Source organism: Acanthochromis polyacanthus, chromosome 19 (assembly GCF_021347895.1).
Source record: "Acanthochromis polyacanthus isolate Apoly-LR-REF ecotype Palm Island chromosome 19, KAUST_Apoly_ChrSc, whole genome shotgun sequence".
Classification (NCBI taxonomy): domain Eukaryota; kingdom Metazoa; phylum Chordata; class Actinopteri; family Pomacentridae; genus Acanthochromis; species Acanthochromis polyacanthus.
Window position 1 is genome coordinate 27,656,275 of NC_067131.1, and position 27,939 is coordinate 27,684,213.

At 41.0% G+C, this 27,939-nt stretch overlaps 1 protein-coding gene across 2 annotated transcripts in view; it reads left to right on the forward strand.

The window, feature by feature from the left end:
• Positions 1–27,939, forward strand: part of reep3b (receptor accessory protein 3b) — a 45,274-nt gene that overhangs the window by 13,173 nt on the left and 4,162 nt on the right. For both annotated transcript variants that reach the window (XM_051939840.1, XM_022200489.2), the window contains exons 2-6: positions 4,391–4,463; positions 15,240–15,316; positions 20,008–20,128; positions 20,261–20,374; positions 23,604–23,766. In XM_051939840.1, coding sequence (XP_051795800.1) covers positions 4,391–4,463; positions 15,240–15,316; positions 20,008–20,128; positions 20,261–20,374; positions 23,604–23,766 — 548 coding nt within the window. The remainder of the gene's footprint in view (positions 1–4,390; positions 4,464–15,239; positions 15,317–20,007; positions 20,129–20,260; positions 20,375–23,603; positions 23,767–27,939) is intronic.

Genomic DNA, 27,939 nt, shown 5'->3' on the forward strand with positions numbered 1-27,939 from the left:
CAAATATGAAATTTGTATTCATTATGTTTTTTTTTCTCCACAAGAAATGTATAATAAGAAATGTATTTCTGTCTGGTATGCTGTGCTGAGTTGCTTCCCACGTCTTGATGCAGCGTGCATGCTAGATGGATGTACAGAGAACATGCTGTGCTGTAGACATGCTAAGCTCAGAGTGGGGGTGGGGCTGAGGAGTTGGAGGGCAGGAGTGCCTCGCTATAAATCATGCTCTTGCTCACTTTCTCTTGCACACACAGAGTTCTGTGTGGAAGAATATATGGCATGCAGCTGGCAGTGAAAAGTGTGTGTGTGTGTGTGTGTGTGTGTGTGTGTGTGTGTGTGTGTGTGTGTGTGTGTGTGTGTGTGTGTGTGTGTGTGTGTGTGTGTGTGTGTGTGTGTGTGTGTGTGTGTGTGTGTGTGTGTGTGTGTGTGTGTGTGTGTGTGTGTGTGTGTGTGTGTGTGTGTGTGTGTGTGTGTGTGTCTGTGTGTGTCTGTGTGTGTCGAAGAAGAGCTTTTAGTTCCAGCAGATGCTGTACAGTCACCACTAAGATCACTAGTCTTACTCTGTCCTAATAGGTTGGTCCTTGCCTCGTAATCGTGGAGATATTCTGTCCATCTTTCTAAAGAAAATTTAAATCTATCAAACATGTGAGCAAGTAATGATTCATAGACATGCGATGAACTGTCTGGAACACTCACCAAATTGTCTTGTGTTTATAAATGCACTTATAAATACAGTAAAAGGGGTTCTCAGCTTACGTCAGAGTTCTGTTCCTCGATTTTTGCTGTGAGTCGGAACTCAGGTGAAAATGTAAACAAAGCTGTTTTGTGCATCGCCATGTTGATCAATTTACATATTTGTACAACTACAGTAAAAACAAACAGTCATTAGCTCACACTGCAACACAACTCAGTAGGAAAATATCGACGAAAATGTAAACTGTAACTCTGACTTACACTTACAAGCCATAGTGAAGTTAACGATTAATCCAATGGGGCGGCAAATGTAAACAAAGCTGTTTTATAGTGCCGCGTGACTACGTTACATACAGTATTCATCTGCTCTAATCGCCACATGATGAAGTATTTGTCCGCTCTGCTCGACATCTAGTTCCACTGAACCAGTTCTGACATAATAAAGAAAAGTCGTACGTTAAACCGAGGACCAGTCCATAATCAGTAACGACGAAACGACATAAGTCAAGGACGTCATAAACCGAGGACCTCCTGTAATACCTATTTCTTTATTTTTGTCCCTATTTGTATACATGTATAAACTATTCCTCCCTCCACAAAGGTTCTAGTGTTTGAGCTATGATTTTTCAGACTAAATTTGTTCTGTCATGTCTTTACAGGGGTGGTTGTTGGTGCTGTTGAGTTGTCAGCCACTTTAAGACCTGCACTTCTTTCTGTTAATCTGACGCTATCTGAACTTGTCAGCTTCATATCTGGTCACTTTTCCATAAAAGTCACAATGGCAATCCTACTCTGACTGAGAAACATTTTTCTAACACTTTCAACATGGCACAAGTCAACATGAAGAAATGTTAATAGTTAGTCAGACACAAGGACGATGGGCTCTGTTCTCTCCTCTGTTAATACAGCTTCAACAGGTGCACTACCATTTAAAAGTATGGGGTCACCCAGACAGTTTCATGTTTTCTATGAAAACTCACACTTTTATTGATGTGCTAGCATAACTGCACAAGGCTTTTCTAATCATCAATGAGCCTTTCAACAGCATTAGCTAACACAATGTAGCATTAGAACACAGGAGTGATGGTTGCTGGAAATGTTCCTCTGTACCCCTATGGAGATATTCCATTAAAAATCAGCCGTTTCCAGCTACGATAGTCATTTACCACATTCTAGACTGGATTTCTGATTTATTTGAGGTCTTTGTCATTGCAAAAAAACTGCTTTTCTTCCAAAGCAAGGACATTTGTAAGTGACCCCAAACTTTTGAAAGGTAGCGTATGAGACCAAAAAGGACTCTGAAAGAATAGAATAAGACATTATACTTTCAGAGTTTCACAAGTTGAAACAAGTCTTTTTTTTCTACATGCATGAGCAGACACATTTAAACACTTCTATCGCCGTTGATCATGTTAATTTAACTGTGGGATGCCAAAATTTTGTTTGTAAATAGTATTTGATTAACTGTGCAGCCCTACCATGAAGAAATGCATCCCATGTTTTCACTTCTGTTTCCATTAATCAGAAGAGGAGCTGTGCAGTAAGCAGGGCTAAACGCACACAATCACACCAGCTACACAAACTAAAGGTTTTTCAGTAGTGCAGTGCAGAAACAACAAAAACAAGACAATTCAAACAAATATGTAGTTTTATGTGTACAGAAAAGTACGGTGTATAAAACAAACCATAGTGCAGTGCAGTACATGGGGGTTGTGAGGAACACTGCAGTGGCCCAGACTTGGATCTGGTGCAGATTACAGAGGAAACACTGAGTCATTGTGTTCCAGTGGTTTTCAGACTCTGGGTCAGGACCCAGCACCCGATCATTGTGAGATATAAAACAATCCCTAGACTGTGCTTCAGAAACAGATGATTGCTTTTAGCTGTAAAATCACAATTTTGCATATAAACCTCAGTTTGCACTTAGAATTACACTTAAGTACCGTTCTGGTTTGAGTGTAAAATCCCTCTAGAAAGTGATGGAGAACTGTTGTGACTGCAGAATTCAGACGGAAGATTTGGAGGCCCTTCACACTTTTAATAGTGTTTGTTCTGGTAAAAAACAAAGCCGTGTATCCAGCGAGGTTTATGTGTCACTGTTTGTATAAAGCTGTAATATACATCCAGCATTTACAGTACGCAACACTGCCTTCTGTAAGTTACACTTTAAATACAACAGTAGGATATTTAGAATTAAAAATATTTTAAAAATATCGTCCCTACAGTGTCGCACCTCAGTGCAAACAAATCAGTACGTCTTTTATTTTGGAGTTTTAAATCTTTTTTTGTCTTTAGTATTTAATGAGTCCACCTCTGAGACATTCAGTCCTCACCTGCTTGGAGGATACCAGTGTTGCCCAAATTTCTGGAGAAATGCTCTGTGATTTGTTATGTTTTTTCCCCCCAAGATCTTCACTGCTCTTTGCTGGAGTTGTTGTCTTGCTTTATCTTTGAAATACCTCAAAGGTGCACTGTTGGATTCAAGACAGTTGTGTGATTTTTGTCCTTTTAATCATTGTCATGCTGGAATACTCCTTCTGTCAAGCTTCTGCAGTCTGTGAGCTGTCTTGTTAGTCAGTATTTTGGTAAATCCACAGCCATTTATGGTGTCATCTATTTAGGTTATCACCCCGACACCTTTTGCACTCATGCAGCCACTTATCACACTCCCTCCTCCATGCTTCACTTTCAGGACCATGCATTCACTGTGGTAGTGCTGGAAAGGTTTACACCAACAATGCCGAACCCCGTCTTAGCTGAATATATTTATCTTGTTCTAATGTGATTTAGAAAAGAATCTGCTCCCAGCATTTGTCTTTTAATGTCTAGCAAAGTTTCTTCTGACAGTTTCTGTGCCAAAGGGCAAGAAAGATTTTGTTTCTTGGACTCCATCCATAAAGACTGGTGTTATGCAATGTCATTAACACTGCCAGAGTTGTCACAGCAACTCTAGTTTTAATAAGCATTTGCCAGCTTGTTTTTCAAAGCTAGGTTGTGCAAAGAGTGCCCTGTAGAAGGTGTTATTTTAGGAGGACAGCCACTGCAGTTCTTATTAGTGGTCTCATGGCTTGTTAAGTACCAACTGATTACTATTGAAACTGAGTTTCCGCTGATTTTTAGTCGGTCTTCCTGTATTGTTTTCCATTTTTACAGACAAACACAGCCTATAGGTCAAAAATTGAGAAGGTTGGTTTTCATCGGTCAGTTTATTTGCATCTTCTTGTAGTCAGGCAAATTAGAAATCACACGTTTACTCAGAGGTGGTTAGCATCATCACTTTGCAGTTAGAAAATCCATGGTTAGCATCTCGGCCTGGGATCTTTCTGCATGGGGTTTGCATGTTCTCCTGTGTTTGGATGGGTTTTCTCCGGGTTCTCCAGCTTCCTCCCACAGTCCAAAAACATGCTGAGGTTATTGGTGATTCTAAATTGTCTGTAGGTGTGAATGTGTGATTGTCTGCCTCTATGTGTAGCCCTGCATATTCTAAATGGTGTGGCTTCTTTATCTGTTTATCTCAATGGTTCATTTGGTGTTCGAAGGCAAAGCTTTCCTCTAAGGAATATCATTGTCACAATGTAGAGAACATATTATGGTTTTTATTCTCAAAGTTTTCAAGCAATATGTAGGTTGTGTTGATTTAACATGCAAACACACTGTAAATGACAAACCTCATTTTATTTCTTTTCTTTCCTGGCAGGCTGCTGTTTGGGACGCTGTATCCTGCATACTATTCCTACAAAGCTGTCAAGACCAAAAATGTCAAGGAATATGTAAGTTCATGAACATTACTCAACAACATAACTGCATCAGTTTTGTATCTTACCACATACAGAGACACAAAGCATAATCTATGATTTATCCTTTATGTGTATATGAAGAATGAGGGGTTTGGTAGACAGAGTTACTACAAAATGTTGAAGTTATGACTTGTTTACATGTATTGTGAATATTAGTAGTATTTTATAACAATAATATTTATTCAACAGGTGCAAGTATGTAAAAAAAAAAAAAAGTAGAGCAACAGCAGTATAAGCAGTAATGGTATTACTTAATGAAAAGGCTTTGTTGATTTATTGTTAATTATATAACAAAATTATTATGTTGCAATGGCAAAAAGTATACTTGAAAACAGCTGCATCCAGTCATATAAAATGAAAGGAATCCTATTCAGGTTTTTTATTAGTTTGAAAGACTGAAGATGCTTTGTGAGTCACGTAACTGTGAGAGTGGAGACATGGAAGTATTTCTGTTCAGATCATGTTCAGTTTGAGGTTTTGTGCAAATGAATTAAAGAGTGACAGGAAATAGACTGTTCCAGATGTTCATCCTATATTTTTTAAGAAATTTGGATGCCAAAGAACCTTTTTGGAGAATTTCATAACAGAATGCTGTCTGTATATTTTGAGGGTGGAGTATTGCATGACCTGCACTTTTGATAGTTATGCCAACAACATTTCAAAAGCAGTGATTTATCTCTTGTGTTTGGAGTTAGTTTCACCTTGTTGATAATCACTTTTCGAAAGGAAGTTATGTAAAGTATCTTCTAGTTTTTAGTCAAACTGAATCAATCTCTCTTGGAATCTCGGTGCCTTGTCCACATACAAGCCCTCCATTTAAATGACACCCATCCTATGGAAACACCTCAGAGACCTTCTCTGAGTCGCCTGGTCACAGCTTCCTGCCTTGGTTCTTAGCGCTTTTTTACGCTTGAACCCGGGTGTTAATGGGAACATATGCATGCATATAGATTTAAGGTCCTGAGGGTGGTTTTCTGGTGGAGCTGGATGATGTAACTAATGTCAGTGAGAGTGAAATCCCAGTCCACTCGGTTAGTAACACATTCACACACAGCTTTAACACACTAGCTCACAGGCTGTGTTGCAGGCGGCTGCAACTCCCCTTTGAGCTTTCTTTCACCCTTTGTTTGCTTCACTTTGCCTTTCTCCCTGTCTGCTTCAGTTCCACGATCTCTCCTATTACTGATTCTCACATCCACCTCTTTGCTGCACGTGTTGGCAGAGGAATAGACAGAAACGATGATCGGCAGATACCTCAGCAGTAATGGCAAAGATGTCCAGATTGCTTGCAAAAAGCTAACATACCACATTGCCATCTGCACTCGGTTGATTGTGCAATTCTGAATCATTATCACTGCAGCAGTATTTTCTCCTGTGCCTCAGTGTTGCAGGATAACCTACCTATTATGTGCAGTTGCTCACTGAAGTCAACATATTTCTATTAATCTCTGATGTTTACGCGTCACATTATGGTAAAGGTTTGCAAAATAATATTTAATGTATGTTCCTTTGACAAATACTTAACACGTGTCATATCAGCCTTAATAACTAATTCAGTTCCAGTATGCTTGGGATTATAAATTTGTTCAGCAGAATTCTGTAAAACTACAGCAAGCTATGATCGTATCATCATGATTCCATCAAAGGATGGTGTGTGACCACTGGATTATTGTCCACTTGTATAGAACATACATGTAAGTGAATGGACAGTTGATGTTGCATGACCAGTGTCTACTACATGGTATTTTTGTGGGTGGTGATGGCTCTGCGAGTCAGGCTTTGGGCTAATGAGCAGAAAGCTGTAGTGTAGCTCAGTTGATGCAGTTCTGTATATCACATTTGATGCTAACACAGTCAGAATGCATAACAACTTTTTCTATATATTGGTGGAATTGACGTCAGATTTCAAGTTGGTTGGTTAATAATTCGTCTTATCCATATTGTTATTATCTGGCACTGTATGTAATGTTGGTGCTGCGCTGCGTAGTACACACCTCAAACTATACAGGGTGTTCTCAACTTACATCGGAGTTCTGTTCCTACAGATTAATGTCAGGCGATTTTCACCGTAAGTCCAAACTCCAGAGAAAGTATAAACAAATGTGTTACGTGCATCAAGATATTGATTAGTTCTTCATAGAAGTCATGAATACCAATGACTTTCATGCATGTATGAGTCATTTTATAACAAGATAAAACAATATGTTCCACTGTTTTTACAGCCTGATCTAATAATGCTGATGTTCGTCTGTGTTTCGCCCTGTTCTCAGTGTTTTATTAAAGCTAACTTTCATGGTGTGTTGTCCTTAAGGCAAAATTATTGATGAACTTTTATTTTGAAAAAGCCTTTATTTTGAGGTTGTCTGTTGACAGTTGTCACTTCCTGCCTGCTATTTTGATGTGTAGCTTTACGTACGTGCTTTTCTGGATGCGCGGCTCTCTACTTTGTAAATGCCACAGAGGGAATGTCGTAAGTAATTAACTGCATTTATGGACTGACTGGTTCCGTTAAAAGGATTTATTTTCATGCATTTATGTTGTTTTATTCTGTTTTTGTTGTAGTTTTCACTCTGTAATGTGTATCAAGAACCACAGTAAAAAAGCCAAGTTTGCTACAACTCACGATTCATTTTTCAAGTTTACACGAGTTTATGTAGTTGGATAGCTGCAGAAGAGTCTGACTAACGCTTTGGAGCCATAATGAAGGACAAAAAGTTTGCAAATGCAGCACAATGCAAGATGGTGTACAACCAGAGAATGTAAACAAAGCCGTCTTATAGCGCTGCATGACCATGTATTCGTCTGCTTCTGTCGTCAGCTTGTTCCACACAACTAGTTCCAACATAATGACAAAACGTCGTAGGTTGAGGACGTCATAAACTGAGGACCCCCTGTGTTTGTTACTGTGACTGCATGCAGTTTAGACTTGTCATGTTGAAAGTCATGCAGAATTGTGACTCAGTCAGGCCTAGTAAGATTGCCACTGCAACTTTTCCAGGAAAGTGACTGCAGTGCTCTTTCAGATATGAAGCCAGCACGTTCAGATGCCATGAGAATAATGTTGAGGAGTTCTGCACTGAATCAAAGGATACTGGATCTCACTACAGGACGAGCCAGCTGCCATTTGCAAGAAAACTTCCAGCCTTTCATAATCATCTAACCAAAACAAAATCATGAGATTTAATGTATTTCTTCATTAAATATACCCTCAAGCACATATGTGAAGGATTTCTTGTATGCAATGATGAAACAGAGTTTATTACTTGAAGATGTCAGCTGTCTGCAGTTGAAACAAGCCTGTGGCTGCTTTGATATGACTTCAGCTACAGCACACCCTGCCAGAGGTTACTCCAGTTCATGACAAAGTTGGCTTGAAAATTTGTTCCAGAGGCTCAGGCTTCTTTTTCATGTTTTTATTAGCGCTATGTTGCTGTGCACATACAGGACCTGTGGGTACACGCTGACAGAAATGTCTCTCAGTTAGTGTCTTGTTAAACACCTTCAGTAAAGGAAAACCAATCTCCAGTGATTTAAATAACTTCCACTCCTTCCTTCCATAGCGTCACCCCACCCTTCCTTACTTCCCCTAATTTAGCAGGCCGGACACTCGGTTAGAAATAACATTGCAGTCCACTATTTCTCATTATCCTGCTGCTGCCCCTCCGGTGCTGACACAGGAATGGTAAAGTGTTGAGTGAGGGCAGTTACAGCTTTTGACCCTCAGGCTACACGGGTTGACTCCACTCTGCTTCAGACAAATGCTCTTCTATGCTATACATTTTGGATCCCAGCCTGTCTTGAGCAGAATTGTCTGGTGTCTTGTATCGTTGCTGCTGAAGCCAGAATGAGGAGCAGGATCTAAGCGTTCATATTTTTTTAGGTGTTAATTTGAACAAATCATCCTAGCTTTACTGAACACGGACATAATGATTATTCACACTTAATGTTACACACTGTTGTTGCCTTTACTTCTTTGTGTTATAAAACACACATGTATTTCTCCAAAAATGTCCATCTTTGTACAAAAAAATGTCCATTCAGAACAATCTAAAGTCTTTCTTACTTTCTTAACCACCACTGTATGATGTATTGTGCAGGTTGTTTCCAGAATGTATTGTGGTGGATGGAAGAGCATTTCCAAAACATTAGGTTCTGTGAGGTGTTCTCCATATGTGGTGGTGGTTAGTGCCTACCAAAAGGGGTACAAGGAAGGACAACCCATGATTCGGTGGCATGCTCATGGACGAGCAAGGCTTACTGATGCATGTTTGGAGAGAATGCTGGCTTGTTTGGTCTAATCCGACAGGAGTTATTGTAGCACAAACTGCTGAAAGCCTTAATGCAGTTGTGACAGAAAGGTATGGAACACTTATGGAGCTGTGTACTGTAGGTGCAGACCAGACCTAGTCCCCATGCTGACCTCTGTCCAGCCCTGAAAATGCCTACACTGGCCACATAAGCATTAGAGCTGGACCATGGAACAATTGCCTGATGTGAGGAATCACATTTTCTTTTACTCACGTGGACAATACTGGTGCATGTGCCTTGTTTGGCTGGGAAAGTTAGAAAAAGGTAACTTTAAGGAGAGATGGAATCACCTGCATCCTGATAGAACATATGGTACCTGCACATTTCAGCTTTAATTTCACTGATGGCATCAATAAAACACGACACGGGTTTTTGTGAGTCATGTTGCAGTCATACTCACCAGTCTGCTGCTCTGTCACAAAAAAAAGAAAAGGGAGGCAGTGTTGGGATTGCATTAACTGAGGGACAGCATTCATTTACACCCTAGTTATCATCAAGCTTTCAGTGGCTGCAGATGGTATAGTAACTCATAATTATACTTTCCATATTTGCATTTATTCGTAATGTCAGTGATGTCTTCTCGGATCCGTGCAGTCAAACACGTATAAACATTTAGATGTATGCAGACACACGCTGTAATATAAACAAACCCTGTGCATGTCTGTTAGTCAATTAAGGCAAAAATGTCACTGTATCTGACTTGCTACTTGGAATAATGTCTGTTTATTCTGTCTTTGTTGGGGTTCTGTCTATAATTTTATTTGGTGTGTCCAGCTTACTATGTGCAGGGACATGTTGTGAATTGGCACTATGTATTTTAACTGAATTTAACTGAACTGTAGTGGCATTACAGCAGAAAAACAGGGCTTCTGTGCTGCTTATTCTTCATTGGTCAATACAGAAATAAACTGTTGCACCTTAGCCACAATGCTAACGTTCATAGCAGGAAATTGCTGCATCTTAAATACTGAAGAGTCTTTGCTGAAGTCTGAGGTCTGAGCTTCTCCTTTTTCCTCACCATGTACCAGGAGCAGATGTGCATGCTAAATTGTTTCTGAGCTCTGTGAATGTCACTCTTGCCATAATAATAATGAGTTAAATAATAGTAATTGCACATCAAACAATAAACACAGAGCAGCTTGATGGAGTCAGTAGCCAAGGATCAGAACATATAGGGCCGAGAGGAAAAAGAACAAACTACATGAGAGAGAAGACACAAAGTTACTGACATGTAATGGTGGCGTGTAAATGTATGGATAGTGAAAGAGAACACAGTAAAGGAGAAGTGGTCATTGCATCATGGAAGATCCCCCATCAGCCCAGGCCTTGGGGACCATAACTGAGGGATGGTGCAGTGTTACCTGAGCCAGTGGTAGCTATTTGCTAAAAAGAAACATATTGAACCAAATTATGAAAGTAGAGGGTCTGATGGCTGAAAGCACAGCCTCCCACTCTGCTTTTGGTGCTTTTCAGTGGTCTGTTAATAGTATTGTGGAAACCCGCATAAAACTACATAGATAGAAATTAGGATGTAGGTGCTCAACACGTGCTAACACAGTTAGAATTTGTGCAGTTTCTTCAGACAGGAGAGTCTTGTGCTTTATTGGGAGTAATGAAAATCTACCGTAAATATGTTCAGGTATGAATTTTTAATGCAATTCTGAAATATATTGAATATGGGTGTTTGTATGGTTCCATGTCTCTGTTTATAGAAATAAAGAACTCTACCTAATTTAACTTTAGCTACCATCTGCTTCAAATTAGACTCCTTGTGAAGTGATACATTACCACTAGCACTGCTGCAGTGCTTGGAGTATTTGAAACACATGCATCTTTGTCACATAAAAAACCCTCGTGCATTTTGGTTCTTTTGTTAATTTATTGCAGGCCATTCTGGACATATGACAAGATCTGCTGGGTCCAAAATATGCATACAGCAACTTGAATCATCAGTTTTGGTGGTGTAGAAAGCTTTGTTAATCCAATTTATTGAGTGGTATGACACCTACTCTGCTGTGAAGAATTACAATTGACTAAAGACTGCTGCTAATTACTTAAAGAGCAGTAAAGAGTGTCTCGGTTGATAATTAGAACAGAACCATACAATATTTTAGTAACCAGATGTGTATGCATTTAAGCATAGGAGAAAGCAAATCTCACACATTGTACAAAGATGAGTTGTAATAGGACAACCAAGAACTGCACTGTGTATTATAAACTATGCTGAGGAGAAGAGGATTAGTTCTAAATTCAGTTTGATAAACAACATCAATCTGGTGTTGGTTGGATAAGTTGTAGAGCCTGGTGTAGAACGACAATACAAAAGTACATTTTTTCCACAATATAGGGGACCCTGGGTTGACTATGTCCTCGACTTACAGATTTCATCGTTAAGTCATTCGTAGTTCTAGGTGGGTCCCTGGTTTATGGCGTACGGCGTTTCATCGTTGCATCAAAAAGGGTTACGTGGAACTAGATGACGAGCGGAGCGGACAAATACTTCGTCACGCGGCGCTAAAAGACGGCTTTGTTTACATTTGCCAGTTGTACACCACTTTGGATTGTGTGATTTTCATGACTTTTGCAGAGAACTGATCGATAACGTGATGCAGGTAACGGCTTTGTTTACATTTTTTACCAGAGTTCTGACTTGCAGCAAAAATCAATATCGTTGATCTGTAGGAACAGAACTCCAACATAAATCGAGGACCCCTTTTCAGACGTGATATGTGATGTATAGCACAGCTGATTCCATCAGTCTGTCAGGTTTGTCATTGAGACATGCGTGGGTCACTTTTATGTGAATGTTTTTCATGGTTTTATTCAGACATAACCATGACACCAACAAGCTTGGCACATGCACATTTTTTCCATACATGAAACTGGATAAGGGAGAGGCCATTTATTAGCCTGTGCCATTATTGGTATCATCATTTTTGTCAGCCAGTTACCAATAAAACAAATTAAAAGTGCTACTTTGGCTCTGGTGCAGCCACCATCTCTTACTCTGGGGTCCTATGCAGTGCCCCATTCAGAGCACTCTATGACTGGCTGTACATCTCGACTAATACCCAGCTAACACTGAGAGCTGCTGTTTGCAGTAAGGGGCGGGTGGGTATGTTTGCAGAGCAGAGCTTTGGTGAATTAGTAGACCTGTTTTTGGAAAGTGAGGTAGCAGATATTGCTGAAGTTGTGATAAACACCATAAGCTCTTCTACAAGGGTGTCCAGTTTCCCCTACACTGAAAATTCCCCAATAATTCACGTGTTTCTATCAGCGTAACCTGAACTTATCTGGGTAATGATGCTAGGCTATTGCTATCTATGCGAGGTTTACTGTTCCTCTTAGCCTGTAGGTACCATCTGGAGTACCTGGATCATCTTTTCAAAGTATTTGGTGTGGTTAATTCCTTGCAGTGGTGTTCAACTGTTGTCGAGACAATAACTCATGAATAGACTTTAGCTTTGAGCCCAGTGTTATATTTTCTGCATATTTCAGTACACAAAGGGTCTGCTCAAGTCCATGTGACTTAAATTTTGTCATTTACCCAAATTCATGAGTCTGCAAACATCGGTGTGCAACCCAGAATTTGTATCCCCACCGCAACTATGGAACAAGGACAGTACACATGAGGGAAATGCATAGATGGTGATTTACTCTGGATTGGAGTCCTAAAAAAAGACTAGAGAAGCATTGTAATAGCAACAACTAAGCGTCTGTGCTGTCCACAGCAGTCTGTGCTCACATCCACATGGGAGCATAATCAAGGCTTCACCCCACTGGTCATTCTCCACTGCTCCCCAGCTTCATGCCATGTCTAAGTTTAACCTTACCATTCCACTCTGAGACTGCAAAAGGCTGATGTCAGGTGTTTTTTTTTTCTTCCCGCTTTTAATAGAAGGCAGTTATTCACAGACGGGGCCAGTAAATGTCTACGATAGCCTCAGGAAGGCAAAATGGCTGCTGTATATTTCACTTAGGTCACATTTTAACGTTCTCCCTGCTGATGAGATGAAGGAGGGAGCGGTAGAAAAACACGCTGCCAGAGACAGAAAGTGAAGGAAGGGGTTAGGAAGTGGAAGATAAAAGAAAAAGTAGACGAGAGATGGAGGCAGGAGGAGGCTGAAACAGATAAATTAGACTTCATCTCACTGGCTCTGCGTTTCACTCTCTCCTCTACATTTATCATTCCCATGAGAGTGTGTGTGTGTGTGTGTGTGTGTGTGTGTGTGTGTGTGTGTGTGTGTGTGTGTGTGTGTGTGTGTGTGTGTGTGTGTGTGTGTGTGTGTGTGTGTGTGTGTGTGTGTGTGTGTGTGTGTGTGTGTGTGTGTGTGTGTGTGTGTGTGTGTGTGTGTGTGTGTGTGTGTGTGTGTGTGAGCGTGGAGGGAGTTCATGATGAGGCCACCAATTAACGGGCGTAGTAGTGCTGGTCCAGGCAGCACAGAGACAGTGTTGTGTGTGTTAACAGTGTCTGCCTGCTGTGAGTTAGTCTGCTGATGTGTGGGTTTTTTTTTAGCTTGTGAGACAGGTAAATGTGTGGATTTGTGTTCTCTATCCCTCTCTCTTGTTCTCACTCTTTCCAACATACACTTTTTACACTCTCACTCATCCACCCACACACACACACACACACACACAGACGGAAACACACAAACACACACTGACATTCCATTTGTTGGTGTCAGTGTGTGTTCAGTCATGCAGCAGCAGCCCAGTCTGGCTAATACCTCAGCCTGCCATGTGACTGTCTGCGCGCCTGCCACCGCCTACTGCTGGCTTTGATATGGAAATCCAGCCAGAAGAGCCTGGAAAGCCCTAAAGAGAGACAGGGGGAGTGAGAGAGCAGGGAGGACAGCAGAAAGCATTAGAAAAAAAGTGAGGAAAAAGGTATTAAACCTCTGTTCACCTTCACTGCAGCTGGTCTGAGAGGATAAAGAGGCGTGTGATAGAAGGACAAAGACATGGGAAGGGCATCATAGAAACCTTATCAAGTTAAGAGAGGGATAAAATCCAAAATGAAAGTCTTTAAGTGCTCAATATAATGTCTGTGTTTACTTGTTAGAGTAGATCAAAGCAGGGTTAGTGGAATAAAAGACATTAAAGCTGCTGTCCGGAGTTTGAATCACAGCGTCTCCCAAAACACTGTTGGTCCCACCGTCCCTCCCTCTGATTTCGCCCCTTTATTTGTGCACGCGCGCAGTACATGAGAGAAGTGCCCGGAGTGCTGCAGCATCTCGCCTGTTTTGCTGTTTTCCCCTCTTCTACATTTAGTACATTTAGAAAATAATAAAGGAATTACGTTAGAATTCTGTATTGAGTCTAACTTCTCCTAATACCAAAATAGCATGAATCTGCTAGGACGAACGAGTAAAGTTTCAATATGTGATTACACTTGTGTATCCCTCTCGATGACGTTGTTTATCAAACTTAGTGCATTTACGCGTGTATATGTGTTACATTGTTTATTTATTTCTATCTAGAGTTCAGAATTGCATGACTCCTCTGATGAAGAGTATGTCCCAGACGCCCCAACATCTTCCTCCAGAGGTCGGGCATCTAAACGAAGCCGTCAGGCGGGCTATGGAGACCGTGGTCGGGGAGCGAGGCGAGCACCCCGACCACGGCATCTAAACAAAGCCGTCAGGCGGGCTATGGAGACTGTGGTCGGGGAGCGAGGCGAGCACCCCGACCACGGCATCTAAACGAAGCCGTCAGGCGGGCTATGGAGGCCGTGGTCGGGGAGCGAGGCGAGCACCCCGAGCCAAAAAACGTCCTGCAGTCTCTTGGCCTCACAAGCCGTGGGATTGGTAACTTTTCTGGAAGTTGCTGAGCCCTGATGCTCTCTCCTCCACAAGCAAAACAAATGTGCGCGCGGTTGCGTAGTGCGTAGCTCGCCCACCTCTGCATGGGCTTGCTTGCTGTGCGCGTAACCGTTGATTGACAGCATGACAAAGCTGAAGCTCGAACTTGATTGGTCGGCAGCAACCGGCGCTTTTTGGAATAACATGGGGGTCTATGAGAGGAAGGCGGAGCTCAGGAATAAATTTTCATATCGCGTTATACTAACTTTATATTATAGTATCGAACTAGACTAACACATTTAAGCTTTGTTAAAAAATGATACATAAATTGAAAACAAACACAAACTCCGGACAGCAGCTTTAATACTAGAACATCAGGGTTTCTAAGTCTTTGTTGTTTTGTTTTCTTACCACATTTCCATACATGGGTTCAGATTCCAATCAAATATTCATAAATGTCAAATATCCTTTTCTTAAGCACTTGTTATGGAGTCATTAGATTGATGAAAACCATTTTCCATGTGACATCTGTCATCAGATTGTCAGTACTGGTGAAATCCTGCAGAGCTGAGATGACAACGCAGCTGTGTGTTTCAGCAATACTTCAAGTCTTTCTCTTTGTGTGTGTGTGTGTGTGCAGGTCCGGTGGATGATGTACTGGATTGTATTTGCCCTCTACACTGTGGTGGAGACTGTCACTGACCTAACACTAGCATGGTGAGTTCAGTAAACACACAAACACAACCCAAATGCACAACCATCAGTCTCATTGAACTCAAACTAAACAGAGCTTTCATATGTCTCTATCACTGCATCACTACATGTTAGCCTTCCGCTTCTAGCTGAGGTGGATATTGTCTCAATGATGCTGATGTGTGAAATATTAGTGTTAGCTAAGTTAGTGTTAATTAAAAAAAGAAAAACACATGTAGATTAGATTTTTTGACTGCAAATCAAGCAACAAAATGCTATTAGATGCAAGAAAGCAAACTTTTTCTCCCTTCCCTCTTTCCTTCACCAAATTAAGAAAAATGTCTTAAAATAGTAAAAATAAGATGAAAGTAAAGCCAAAAAAATAAGACCTTGGGTATGGTATACAATATGTACATGCCCACAGGTACACAGATACACATATATAAGCACACTTTCACTTTAATTATATAGACAAGTACTGAAAAAAACACTGAAGAATTTCAAGGCTGTTACTCAGGACATTGTCACCCCACATGGACTTTCTACTCTCTCAGGGCTTGCTCTTGCTGAAACACATTACCAACATTAGCATCATGTCTTATAAAATATACAAAAGGTCTCCAGATGCCTTCAAAAGCATGTTGCTTCTGTCTAATGATGTGTTATGTTTTCCATTGTCATGTTTGATGCCATCTCTTTAATGGGACTTGCTCTCGGGGTTCAGACATATGGATTCTGTAAAGCATCTTGAGACAATCTGAATTGTAGTTGCCGCTATATAAATAAAATTTAATTAAACTGAATTAATCCATCTTTCAACTCTTGGTCCATCAACATTTTTCCAATTATGGGAAGTTATAGATTTAGCTTGTAGTATACGCATATCTACAAGTCTAGATTCCTTTCTCTGTAAGTGTGGGATAGTTGGATTTATACCCAGAAGGAAAAGCTTGGGGTCCAGTGGTAACTTCTTGGGTAATATTTGATCGATTACATTAACAATATCTTGCCAGAAGGGTTTCGCTTTCACACATTACCCTATGCAGTGGTACATCGTTCCTCAGAGATGTTATTATTAAGCTTGTACAATTTGACTGAGCTTATGTATGTACGCTTCAACCATTCATACTGAATAAGTCTCAGATTACTGTTAATTGTTTGTTTCTGAGCTTTCTTGCATGCATGCTGTGATTTTTGTTGTGATGAGGATGACGCCAGGTTGGATTTGTGGAAACAGAGAATCTATTTCCACTGCAGGAACTTGGCTTTTCGTAGTCTGGAGCTTCAGTTACCATTCAAAAAACTTTGTGAATACATATGGTATGTTGTAATCTTTTTAGGCTCTAGATTCTTATTTTTTGGGACAACACCAGCATCTCTTTGGTTCCTTTTTCATTCTGCATCAAAACAACAAGCTTAAACATACAACCAGCGTCCTTAAGAGCGATCTTCAGCCACAAAAAGAGTTGAGCAACAGATGGTCTGGCTCAAACAAAGCACTAATCTCAGCATCATGAGTCGGTCTGGGATTACATGAAGAGACAGAAGACCCTGAGACACACTGAATCCACAGAAGAACTGTGGAAAATTCTTCAAGAAATTAGAAGAACCTTCCTGCCAATTACCTTGAAAAACAAGGTACAACCTGACTGAGGGCAGCGTTACTAAAGTCCTTATGGACAAGTCAGATTAGGCTTCTGTCAGAATGAATTGGGATAGATCCATAGATGTAATTTCTAAGGTTATAGGGGGATAAAAACAGCATGTACAGAATCACCAGTAAAATCAGATCAAAGCCATTTAAAAAGCTTGGTGAAATTGCCCCTACAAATTCCACTTCTACTGTGCATATTCACAGTTCCACAACACTGTGCTTGCCTCAGTTTGTCAACATGCTAACCTTAATGTTTCCTGCTTAGGCTGTTACAAAGCCAATGGTAGATTTTTTTTTCTCGGGAGAGGCAGACCATCTTTAGTGTCACGGATTTCTGTTGAGAATTCTTTAAGTGGCAATTTAAGTGCACATTTTCAGACGGTCTGTCGAGGAGCACAGTGGTGATGATTAATGTGCAGCAAATGAAAAAAGACAGCCTGAAAGAGAAGCATGATGCCTCCTTCTTCTGTCATCTCTTCACAACTGCCCAGGAACAATGTCTTTGGTTGCTATATTTTTGTGAAGTTACAACAAACGCAGACACCCACCGTCTAGTGTCAGAAAAATGTGGGCAGACAGATCAGAAGTCCAGGTTGAGCCCCGACCCCAGCCACAGATTGGTTGCGATTGAGCCCCTCACTTTTAGATTAAAAGTTACGTTTGCATTAAAAAAAGATGACATTTTTATCATGAAAGGTTTGGTGTACCAACACATAATTGAGGTGAACCCCACACTTTTCATCATGGCTGTTAGTACTGAATGATAAATGTAACCAGTGGGCTCCTACATTGTGCCATTATGAAGACGCTCCATTTATTCTGACAGTAATAAATGATAAAGAAAACCCACAATGCCATGAGCTGACTGCTTCACTCTCCTGTCCTACGAGAGGGCTGAGAATGTACATTGACAGTGGGTGTGGAGTTAGGTCGGTTCATGACTGACTGGTCAACAGTACATTCATAATTACTGGGAGCTACATGTTCAGGCATGGTGTTATGAGGGAGGAGCAGAGGAGTAAGTCCCATATGATCACTGATCTCCAATGTAATGCAGTGTACAAGAGGGGGAAAAATATATTTGTTGCATCTGCAGCCACCTGAATCTGACCCACAGCCACAGTTGCAGGATGCCGTAACCATAACTTTGACTGTTTGTTGAAGTATTGAGTAAATGCAGCCTGACATTTTACATTTAGTGAACTGAGTTTATTCAGACTGCATAAGGGCATAAGAGGACACCAGGGCTGCATGTGTTTAAGAGAGAGAGGCAAAGAGGGGACGAGAAAGGGAGCTAGCAATCACAGCCCAACCCATGCAATGGAAGCTAATTATAACTTAAACAAAACAGCTGCTCTGTCACGTTTTCAACCGGGGACATTAAGGTGCTATCAGTGAAAATGTTCATGCACTCTCGATGGATTTTTGGTGACAAATGTGAAGAAAATAGTTGCACTGTGGAGCTGTAGGAGACACTTGTGTCATTTTGTAGAAAATCACACTCGACTTTTTACCTGAAGACTATAGCTCCTCCTGGGTGACCTCTTCTCCTTAAGTCAGGGGTGTCAAACATACGGCCCGCGGTTCAAAACCAGAGGGTCATACCCGGCCTGACTTTACAAAGTGTAAAAATTACAGAAGTGAAAATGAATCCTTGCTGTGAAAATCTTTAAAGATGCTAAACACTGTGCACAGTAATGTGAGTCAGCAGCTTCTGTGTGACAGAGTTTGGTTTGGTTGATCCTCATTATTCATGCTCTGCCACAAACACACATTAACAAGGCAGGGTTGTAGCTTCATATTTTACCTCATAGTTTCCAGTTTAATTTGTGTGGCGTCAGTTTCAGGTGGTCAGGATTACTACACAGATGTGGAAATGAAGGCAAATTTAAAGTTTAGTTTCTAGATCTTGACAGATACCTGCAACTAAATGTTTTGTGTCTTTGTAGACACTGTGATCTGTAAGTTATGATACACAAATGATAAACTGAGGCATAAAATTGTTAAAAATATAATTTTTCTGAAGAAACTTCAGGTTGTTCATAATGTGTGATGGCCTGCCTGCTTTAGCCACCAGAAGGATCCATCATTGGTATACTTTCATATACAAGGCAGTACTTGGACTGCTACCACCTACATTTGCTCCTTAACTGCACAGAAAAGTTCTGATCATCACTCTGTTCACGAGATCATTTGTTGCTTTCTGTTCCGTATGTTCGTACTGACCTGGGTAAAAAGGCTTTTGTTTAATTTGCACCTTCTGCCTGGAATATGTTGCAGAAAGACTGGAAATGAACCGAGTTCATGTCATTGAGTGCCTTTTAATCTAAACTGCGAGATCTTGAGGCTGTTTCCATAACATGCACTAGTTTTTTCTAACTTGGTTGTAAATGTTTTTGTTGTTGTTTTTTGTTCATATTTTAATAATGTGTAATTTTCTAACTGTGCTTTGTACTTGCTGATGCCAGGACTCCCTTGAAAAAGAGGTTCTTAATCTCAACGGGATCCCTCCTGGATAAATAAAATAAAAAAGAAAATAATGTTCTTTAGAAAGATAGCTCAATAATGTAAATAAATTAAATTTGAATTTCAGAATGTACTTTTTTGCGCTAAAACAAAGGAAACATTTGGAGTTGTTGTTATTTTTAGGTTATTTGCTGTGATTTTACTGGTCCGGCCCACTGGAGATGAAATTGGGCTGAATGTGGCCCCAGAACTAGAATGAGTTTGACACCCCTGCCTTAGATAGTAGTGTGGGTGTTGATGTGTTGATTTGTCCAACAGGCTGTCTCCACTGGTCTTCTGCTTAGCACCGGGTAAACAGAGCAGCAGTAAAATGACAGCAGTAGGCGTCTGCTCAGCTAATCACAATCAGTAGCTCGGCTTGCAAAGGCCTTCCTGAGCTGTACCATGGTGACGTTCCAAGAGCTCCACAACATGGGTGGAGGACAGCGGAGGCAATAGCTGCACATTTTCATGCACTGGTTCCTGCAGTGGAAAAGAACAATGATGTGTCACTCGTTAATGTTGGGATACTCCCTTTGTGTGTGTGCGTGTCCAGGTTTCCTCTGTACTACGAGCTGAAGGTAGCTTTTGTGATCTGGCTGCTGTCCCCCTACACCAGAGGAGCAAGTCTTATTTACAGGAAGTGTTTGCACCCTCTGCTGTCCTCCAGAGAGCGGGTAAGATCATCCATCCATCCCCGTCTGCCTCTGTGTACGTGGGTTACTTGTTGTTGAGAATATTGTGGTCACGCTGCTTTTTACTTGATTAAACTGTCTTCAGGAAAAGATTTATTGATTGTCTTCCTCTAGGAAATAGACGAGTACATTGTGCAGGCCAAGGAGAGGAGCTATGAAACCATGGTCAACTTTGGCAAGCAGGGACTGAGCATCGCAGCCACCGCCGCCGTCACTGCAGCCGTCAAGGCAAGTGTCTCTGGAACACTCACCGTCCTGTTTGGCTTTCTTGTGAATGTCAGTTATGGAGGTACTGTCACCGGTAGTTTACTTAAAACGCCTTTCTGTGTTTACCAAAAATGTACAATGCCAGATGCTGCTTTTGTCCTGTTTCTCCCTCCTTTTGTCTAAAAGCAACAGCGCCCTCTGCCTGTTTTTTACCGTATGGCAATCCAGCAGATTGTGTTGAATTCAGTCGTTGGGCACAGAATGTCCTGATTCAGCTTGGTAAATCACATGAAACGTAACAAGGACAGAGATCATGTTATTAGTGTGGAAATAAATGCAGAGGAGCTGAATTCGGCACAGCAGGCAGTCCAGAATGAGATGTTTACTTGACTATTTAAAGCACTGCATCCTCCGTGTGCATGTCTCTGAAGTACCTGGTTGTCCCTCAGCTCCCACTTACTGCACAGTCAGTAGAAATAAAGTGCTTGTGGTCTGGTTTTGTTGGCGTTGTGTGTTTCCCTGCGTGAATCGAGTAATCCCTGCTGATCTCCTGACATGTTTCACTGCACTGAGGTGGGAATCCACGACTAAACAGAGTGAATCGTGTCAGGTTATTAGATCCACACTCAGCAGGAGCCATCAAGCTCCAAATAATTTGGCTTCGAACATAAACACCGGATTCATGAGACGCTCTTATTATACATTGAGTAGAAGCTGAATGGAGACAGTCAAGGTGCAAAAATAAATGCTGTCTTTATTACTGGAGAAAAAGAACAAACAATGATGTGCTCTTCCTGAAGAAAAACACAACCTCAGAATTTTTAGTGTATTGTCTGCCACTTTTCACTTTCTTTTTCTGTGTTTGAGTTTGTTTTGTGAGCGTGTGCTGCTTCAGCTTTTCATATTCATATGATTCATTTTCAGTATAAAATGTCTGTAAATAGTTTCTCATAACATACTCCAAGTTTTTCAAAACTAGAACCAGGTTTCTTAAATCACTTTCTTCCGTAACCAAGGATTGGTTGTGTACATAACCACAGGATACCTCACAATCCAGTCATAACAGAGACACAAGTGTAAATGTAAACTAGCTCAGTAAGTAGAGACACTTTAGAACGTCTGTGGAAAAAGTAGCCGTGATAAAAGAGCCACAGTGTCTTCTGTTTAACTGGAAATCTCTTCAAGTTGTCAGTCAGTCAGTCAGTCAGTCAGTCAGTCAGTCAGTCAGTCAGTCGTCCGCTTTGGGCTCGTGTTTCAGTGCTTCTTTTGGTTCATGAACTTTTCCAAATGCTTCTGTTGTTCAGACTGATTTCTGATCATCCGGATAATCTTCTGTTTTCGTAATGCTGGTTTTAAAGATGCGTATACTACTGCTCAGGAATTTTAGACGCCATAGAAGATGTTGCATTTTTCATAAGCTCATACTTCTATTCACCAAATGAGCTCCAAAGGGCTTCAGATCTTTGTAAATAATGCAAAATGCTGTGGGAACGCTGTAGCACTTCTGCTTAGGTGACTTTTAGAACTGTTTGTTTCAACGTGTTTTGGTTAACTTCCATGCTAGCTCACTGTCTTGTGACTTCTGTTTCTCTTTCTCTGCCTTCACTGACATCCTTCTTTCTTCAGGGTGTCTATGCTCCACCCGGCTGCTTTGGGAGGTAAAAATCAGTCAGTGTAAGCAGCATGGACAGAATGTTCCCGTTTCATTTCATACAGCACTATTGTCCCTTGCCACCTCGCTCCACACCCTTTCATTTTCAGTGTCGGTTCTTTTACCAGACCCGCTAGCTGGAATCATACGTGTTGATTTCAGTCTTGGTTTTGTAGCAACAGAGTCAAATGTAGGTCATCACTTACAACCTAATTCTGCTTCATTTCCAACATTTTCCTTCTTGTCTGGAAAATTATTTTTTTACACGTGTTCAAACATTAATTTCATTGTAACCCTTGACATGTTCTTGTTTTCTTTTTCACGTTCATTAAAGTCTTTCAGGTAGTAGTTCCCTTTGCTCGTTTTGTCTCATGTTTCCATGACATTGTAGATTTCTGTATTAGCATTGACATTATCCATAATTATCATGATGTTTTCTGTCTTGTAACTTTCACTGTATCTTAGTTGAAAATGTTAAGATGTGTATATTAGACAACATGTCCAGGCTTTTTAATGTAACGTTCACTGAGTCTGATGCGGGTTAGGCATTCCTATTCTCAAACCTTTAAAAGCTAAACATTTGTGATGAAGTTTGAGTGTTATCAGTGTTATGTTTCTATGAATTACTGTCCCTACACTACGTGCACCATTCAGCCACAACATTACCACCAGAGTCAGTGAGTGATTATGATCATTTTGTTACAATCCAGTGTTCTGTTGGGAAGCCTTGGGTCCATTTGGTCATTCAGCTGGATCTTAGTCTGACACCTAAACACTGTTGCTGATTGGTGTATATTTACCTGGACACTGACACTGGACAGGTCTCTCTCTCTTCAATGCATGTCTCTAATTAATGATAGAGTGGCTTGAAAGTATTAGCTGTTATTTTTAAGTGTGACACTCCTGATAAAATGCCTGTCGGGAGTCAAAATCCTGTTTGCTGTTGACACTATTGATCTGACTCCTTTTTTTTTTTTAGCTTAGTCTATATTGTTCTATAACCTCCTAAATTGTTATTTGTGTCTGCTCACTGTGATCCATGGCCTAACAGAAACTGAAATCTAAGCGAGGTCTTACAATTTGCTGGTTAACGCCATTTGTAAAGTAAATCGATGAGTGATTCTGATTGCTGGTTTTTGTAAGAGTGTGTGTAAACTTACAGACATGCCAATATAGGTTTAATATAGAATCAGTGTAGATTTACCAGAATAACAGCTGTATCAAGCAGTTAAGGGAACAGTCAATGTACAGTTCTGTGTAAAACTACTGAACATTTCTCTAGTGTTGGTCAGATTAAATGAACATCTTTGAAGCTAAACAGACGTGAACTTTAAAACTCACCCCTTGTTATTTGTCTCGCTTTGGCTGATGAAACTTTGTGCTATTAAAGCTGCATATTTTCAGAATCACTTGCACTGAAACCTCATTAGGAATGGCCAGTATGAACATAAGTAATGCTTACAGCAAGGAAAATCAGTTTCAGTATTCATATCAGCTCCAGACATTGGTTTTGGAGACAGACCTCTTCAGAGGGTTGGGTTTTGTGCTGTGGATCCCTAAGACCTCACGATGTAACGTTGACTGTTGTGTGTGCTGCAGGGTCAGGGGGCCATCACAGAGAAGCTGCGTAGCTTGAGTATGCATGACCTGACTCAGATTAGCCAGCAGGACGACGGAGGAAACCAGCTGTACCAGTACAGCTCCCACTCAGCCAACCCAGCCGTCAGGAGGTCCCAGAGTGGCGACGCTGCAGACGGAGCTGGTACGTACAGACGCAAACAAACACATGCAACAAAAACTGGCTTTCTGGTTATGAAGACATGTAGCAGGTAGCAGTCTTCATTTCAAGTCTTGTAGGAGTGAACAGAATAGAATGGCTTTATTCATCATACATGGATAAATATTTTCATCATGCCTGGACGGTGCATTCATATCAAGCAATAAGAAATAAAAGCTATCTAGCTAGCATTTCCTGATAACTTAGCACTTGCTAAACAGCGGCTAGCCCACCTAGCTGGCTGGTAATCTGTGTTATCCACAGGCTGTGGGTTAATGCAATGGAAGCTATTTATTCAAAAGTCAGTTTAGCTACGGTTAAGCTAACAGCACTTCATTATGTGTTTCTGCCACATCTCCTTTGTAGCTCTAACCTTTTATCTAAATATGGTCACTTCTGGCTAATATGCTAATCTCAGAGCTTCAAAATGATTGTCCACAAGCCAGTGGCAGTCTATGGTTTGGAAGCAGCACAAATTTCCACATTTTTTTTGAGCAAATCACCCCCAGAGTCAGAGCTGCCACTATCAAATTGTCTGGAATATTTGTCGTACCAATAAGGGCTGCCATTTCTATCACCATTTCCAAGACGGCTTTGTCAGACAGCCTCATCAACTTATCTCTATTTTTTTCCCCTTTCTTCTTCCCTTTTCTGCTTGATGAGAGCTGCAGGTTGGCTGGCATTTCAATGAAAGCACTCTGCAGCTGTGTGAGAGAGAGAGTGTGAAAGATGACTTCCCAGCAGACAGAGGGGATGAGATGAGGTTGACTAGGATGCCAGTGGAATGTCAAACACATACTCCCTCTATCTGTATTCCTTCTGTCTATTTCTCTCTCTCTCTCACTCTCACTCTCACTCTCACTCACACTCTCACTCACACTCACACTCACACTCACACTCACACTCACACTCACACTCTCTCTCTCTCTCTCTCTCACACACACACACACACACACACACACACACACACACACACACACATAGCCAGTCAGTGATGCAGAGCGAGTGAGCAGGGGGTGGGGATGGAGGAGAAGGAGAAGAGGACAAAGATGAATGTATAAGAGGAGAATGGAAATGTAAAGGATGGATGGAGGAGGAGTGAATTGGAAGGAAGAGGTCAATGGACAGAGGGAGAAAATGCTGGAAGAGACATTAGCATACTGAGAGAGGAGAGAGTCTGTTATGTATTCAGCTCAGCCAGCCAGCAGAGATATAGGGAGATGAAGAGAGGTAGAAGGATGTTTTCACCCTCCGACTGCTCTGTTTCATATGCTTCTCATTGTCCAATAGGTTGTTCATATGATATTAAACACCTTGTGGTGGGCATGTCGGAGGCCCTGTGTTCCTAATGGAGCTAACAGACAACTGATTGTGTTCTATTCTGCTGTACACCCAAACCAACAACAAATGTATCTGTGGATGCCAAAGCCCCTCTTTGCCGATTTTAAAGATTTCCATCATCAGTATGGACCAGTGGGCTTTGAGCTGAGGTTATCACGTACTACCTGGCTTTAGAGCACTAACTTGCACTGCTCACCTCAGAGTTCTGTATGTTAGTGCTAGACTACTGGGAGGACAGGGCTAGTAAATATTTCAAAATGAACATTTCTTGGGCTGCAAGTAATGATTACTTCTCCGCTGCATCACAAGCTCTGATCAGGATAGGACAGGAATCCAGTCGGCAAGAACTCTAACAGATGAAACCAGTATCACAGAGATACACAGATAGTGTTGCACTGCCACATTATACACACTACTATTCACAAGGCTGGGCTCACTTAGAAATGTCCTTTTATTTGAAAGAAAAGCATTTTTTTCAATGAAGATAACATTAAATGAATGATAAGTCCAGTGTAGACATTGTTAATTTGGTAAATGACTATTCTAGCTGGAAACATCTGATTTTTAATGGAATATCTCCATAGGGGTACAGAGGAACATTTCCTGTGTTCTAATGCTACATTGTGTTAGCTAATGCTGTTGAAAGGCTCATTGATGATTAGAAAACCTTTGAGCAGATATGTTAGCACATGGATAAAAGTGTGAGCTTTCATGGAAAACATGGAATCATCTGGATGACCCCAAACTTTTCAACAGTCAAACTTTTGACCATCATAATAACTACTAGTTGTTGGATCACTCCCAGTTCCAGGTTTGTCCTACATATAAGTAATCCAAAGCTTATAATCTTTGTTTTTATTGCTATATAAGAACTTTTGTAGCTGTCAGTCATTTCAGACAGTTGATCAGATTAGAAAGTCTTTATTGTCCCAATTTATGCAATTTGATTTGCAACAGGAGTCGACAACAAAATTCTTACCATAAAAACAGTCCAATACATAGAAACATAGATATAAGTAATAAATGTCATCAGCTGAGTTCTCATGACCGTATATGCAGCCTACAGTGCAAGGACACAAGCCTAAAGCTTATTTAGAAACCCTACAGCTGAGGGAACTCATGATCTGAGGTATCTGTTTGATTTGGCCCTCGTAGGACTGTATGAAGAGATCTGATTTGGTTGATTCTCAGCGGATCTAGAGGTGCAGGAATAACATGAGCAGAGAGCAGAATGGATGGAGTGGAAGTGTATCATGTTCCTCTTAATGCGTTCACAAATATATGTGGGAACTTTGTCTGCTTTCATGACTTATATCTGAATAGATAAAGTGCTCCTTAAAAGGATGCAGCCCAAGAGCACAATTCTGGGATGCATTTTAGTTGGACAGAGACTTGAGGACAACAGCAAAACTCCCAACGAACATCCTGTAAAGACAATGTAAAGGTCAAAACCAAGTCTTAGTACCAAGTAGTGCCTTTTCCAGAAGAATTTAGAACAATTCTTGATTAGATGAGCTGCTCTGTGCAAATTACTTTCTAAAAAAATGGAGATCAGTGTCCTGCTCAGTCGTTCAGTCATTTCGTTCTTTGTTGTTGCATTGGGAGCAGCTATGATTCCTCAGTGTAGTCTGTGAGCCAAGCAGACTTAGACATCCAGAGCCAGGCACCGGCTGCAGTTCTGGAGTGTTTTTCTCTTTTGTTACAAGCGCTGGTTTCCATCCAGCCAACACATACAGTGTGCAGATAGTCTTTTTGATCTCGTGTGGGAATTTAAAATCTCACGTCTCAGCCGTCTCAGTCCAGCCCCTTTGTTCTGGGAGAGGAAAGGTGGAGAGAGAAAGGGGCCCCTTATAGACTCCAGATGTGACAACAGCAGCAGAAGGAGCTAGAACCAGAATAAATAGAAACCACAGCGCTGCTCACAGACTGACTGCATGCTTGGCTTTGGGTAAGGGATCATTCCTGAAAAACTTGTGTGTTCTGCAATGTTATTTTTACAAGCATGGAATGCAGAAGCTTGTCAAGTATTACACTTAAAATATCAGTCATTATTTACACACAGCAGTCATTTTGACCTTTCTTTAATGTTATGCAGAGCAAATATAGTTCCTGATATTCCTGTTAACCTGTAGCTTATCAGGAAGGGGTTAACCTGCAGAAATACATTTGTTAATCATGAATAATTGGTCTATTAGTTACCATTAATAATTGAACTGATTAGAAATATATTTATTGATGCAAGGGGAAACTTGTGGTAGATTTGCTGGGCTGCTCCAACATTTGGATTGAGATGGAAAACTGCTACTTCTTTCCAAAAAACTTCATATAAAAAGTTTTTTGTCCTACCAAAAACACCAGGTCAGATTCCTGATGCCTCAGCCACAGAGGCAGAGTCATTGTGCTGATTCATTGGTGTTCTAATAATGATAATGTGTCGACCTGTTGTGTTTCTGTGAGGAGAGAGCGGGGCTAGAAGCAGCTGGTGTCTGCTGACCTCTGCTGGACGTCCTGCCCCTCACACTCACTTTACATTCCTGCAGTTCAACCACTGAATTCTGCCTCCTTGATTTAAAAGCAGCGCAGACCTGCAGTCATTAGAGGTCATCAGAGTTTAACATCTGTAACAGGTGATAACACAAATGCTCATGGCTCTTTTTATTATCCCCCGCCTCCACGAAGTGGAAAAGGGGGATATAGGTTTGGCGTCCGTCCGTCCGTCCGTCCGACATGAAGGGGACAGCTTTTCTCGAAAACTATTACAGCTAGGATTACGAAATTTAGTGTGTAGCTTCACATCATGGACACCTTGATCAAGTT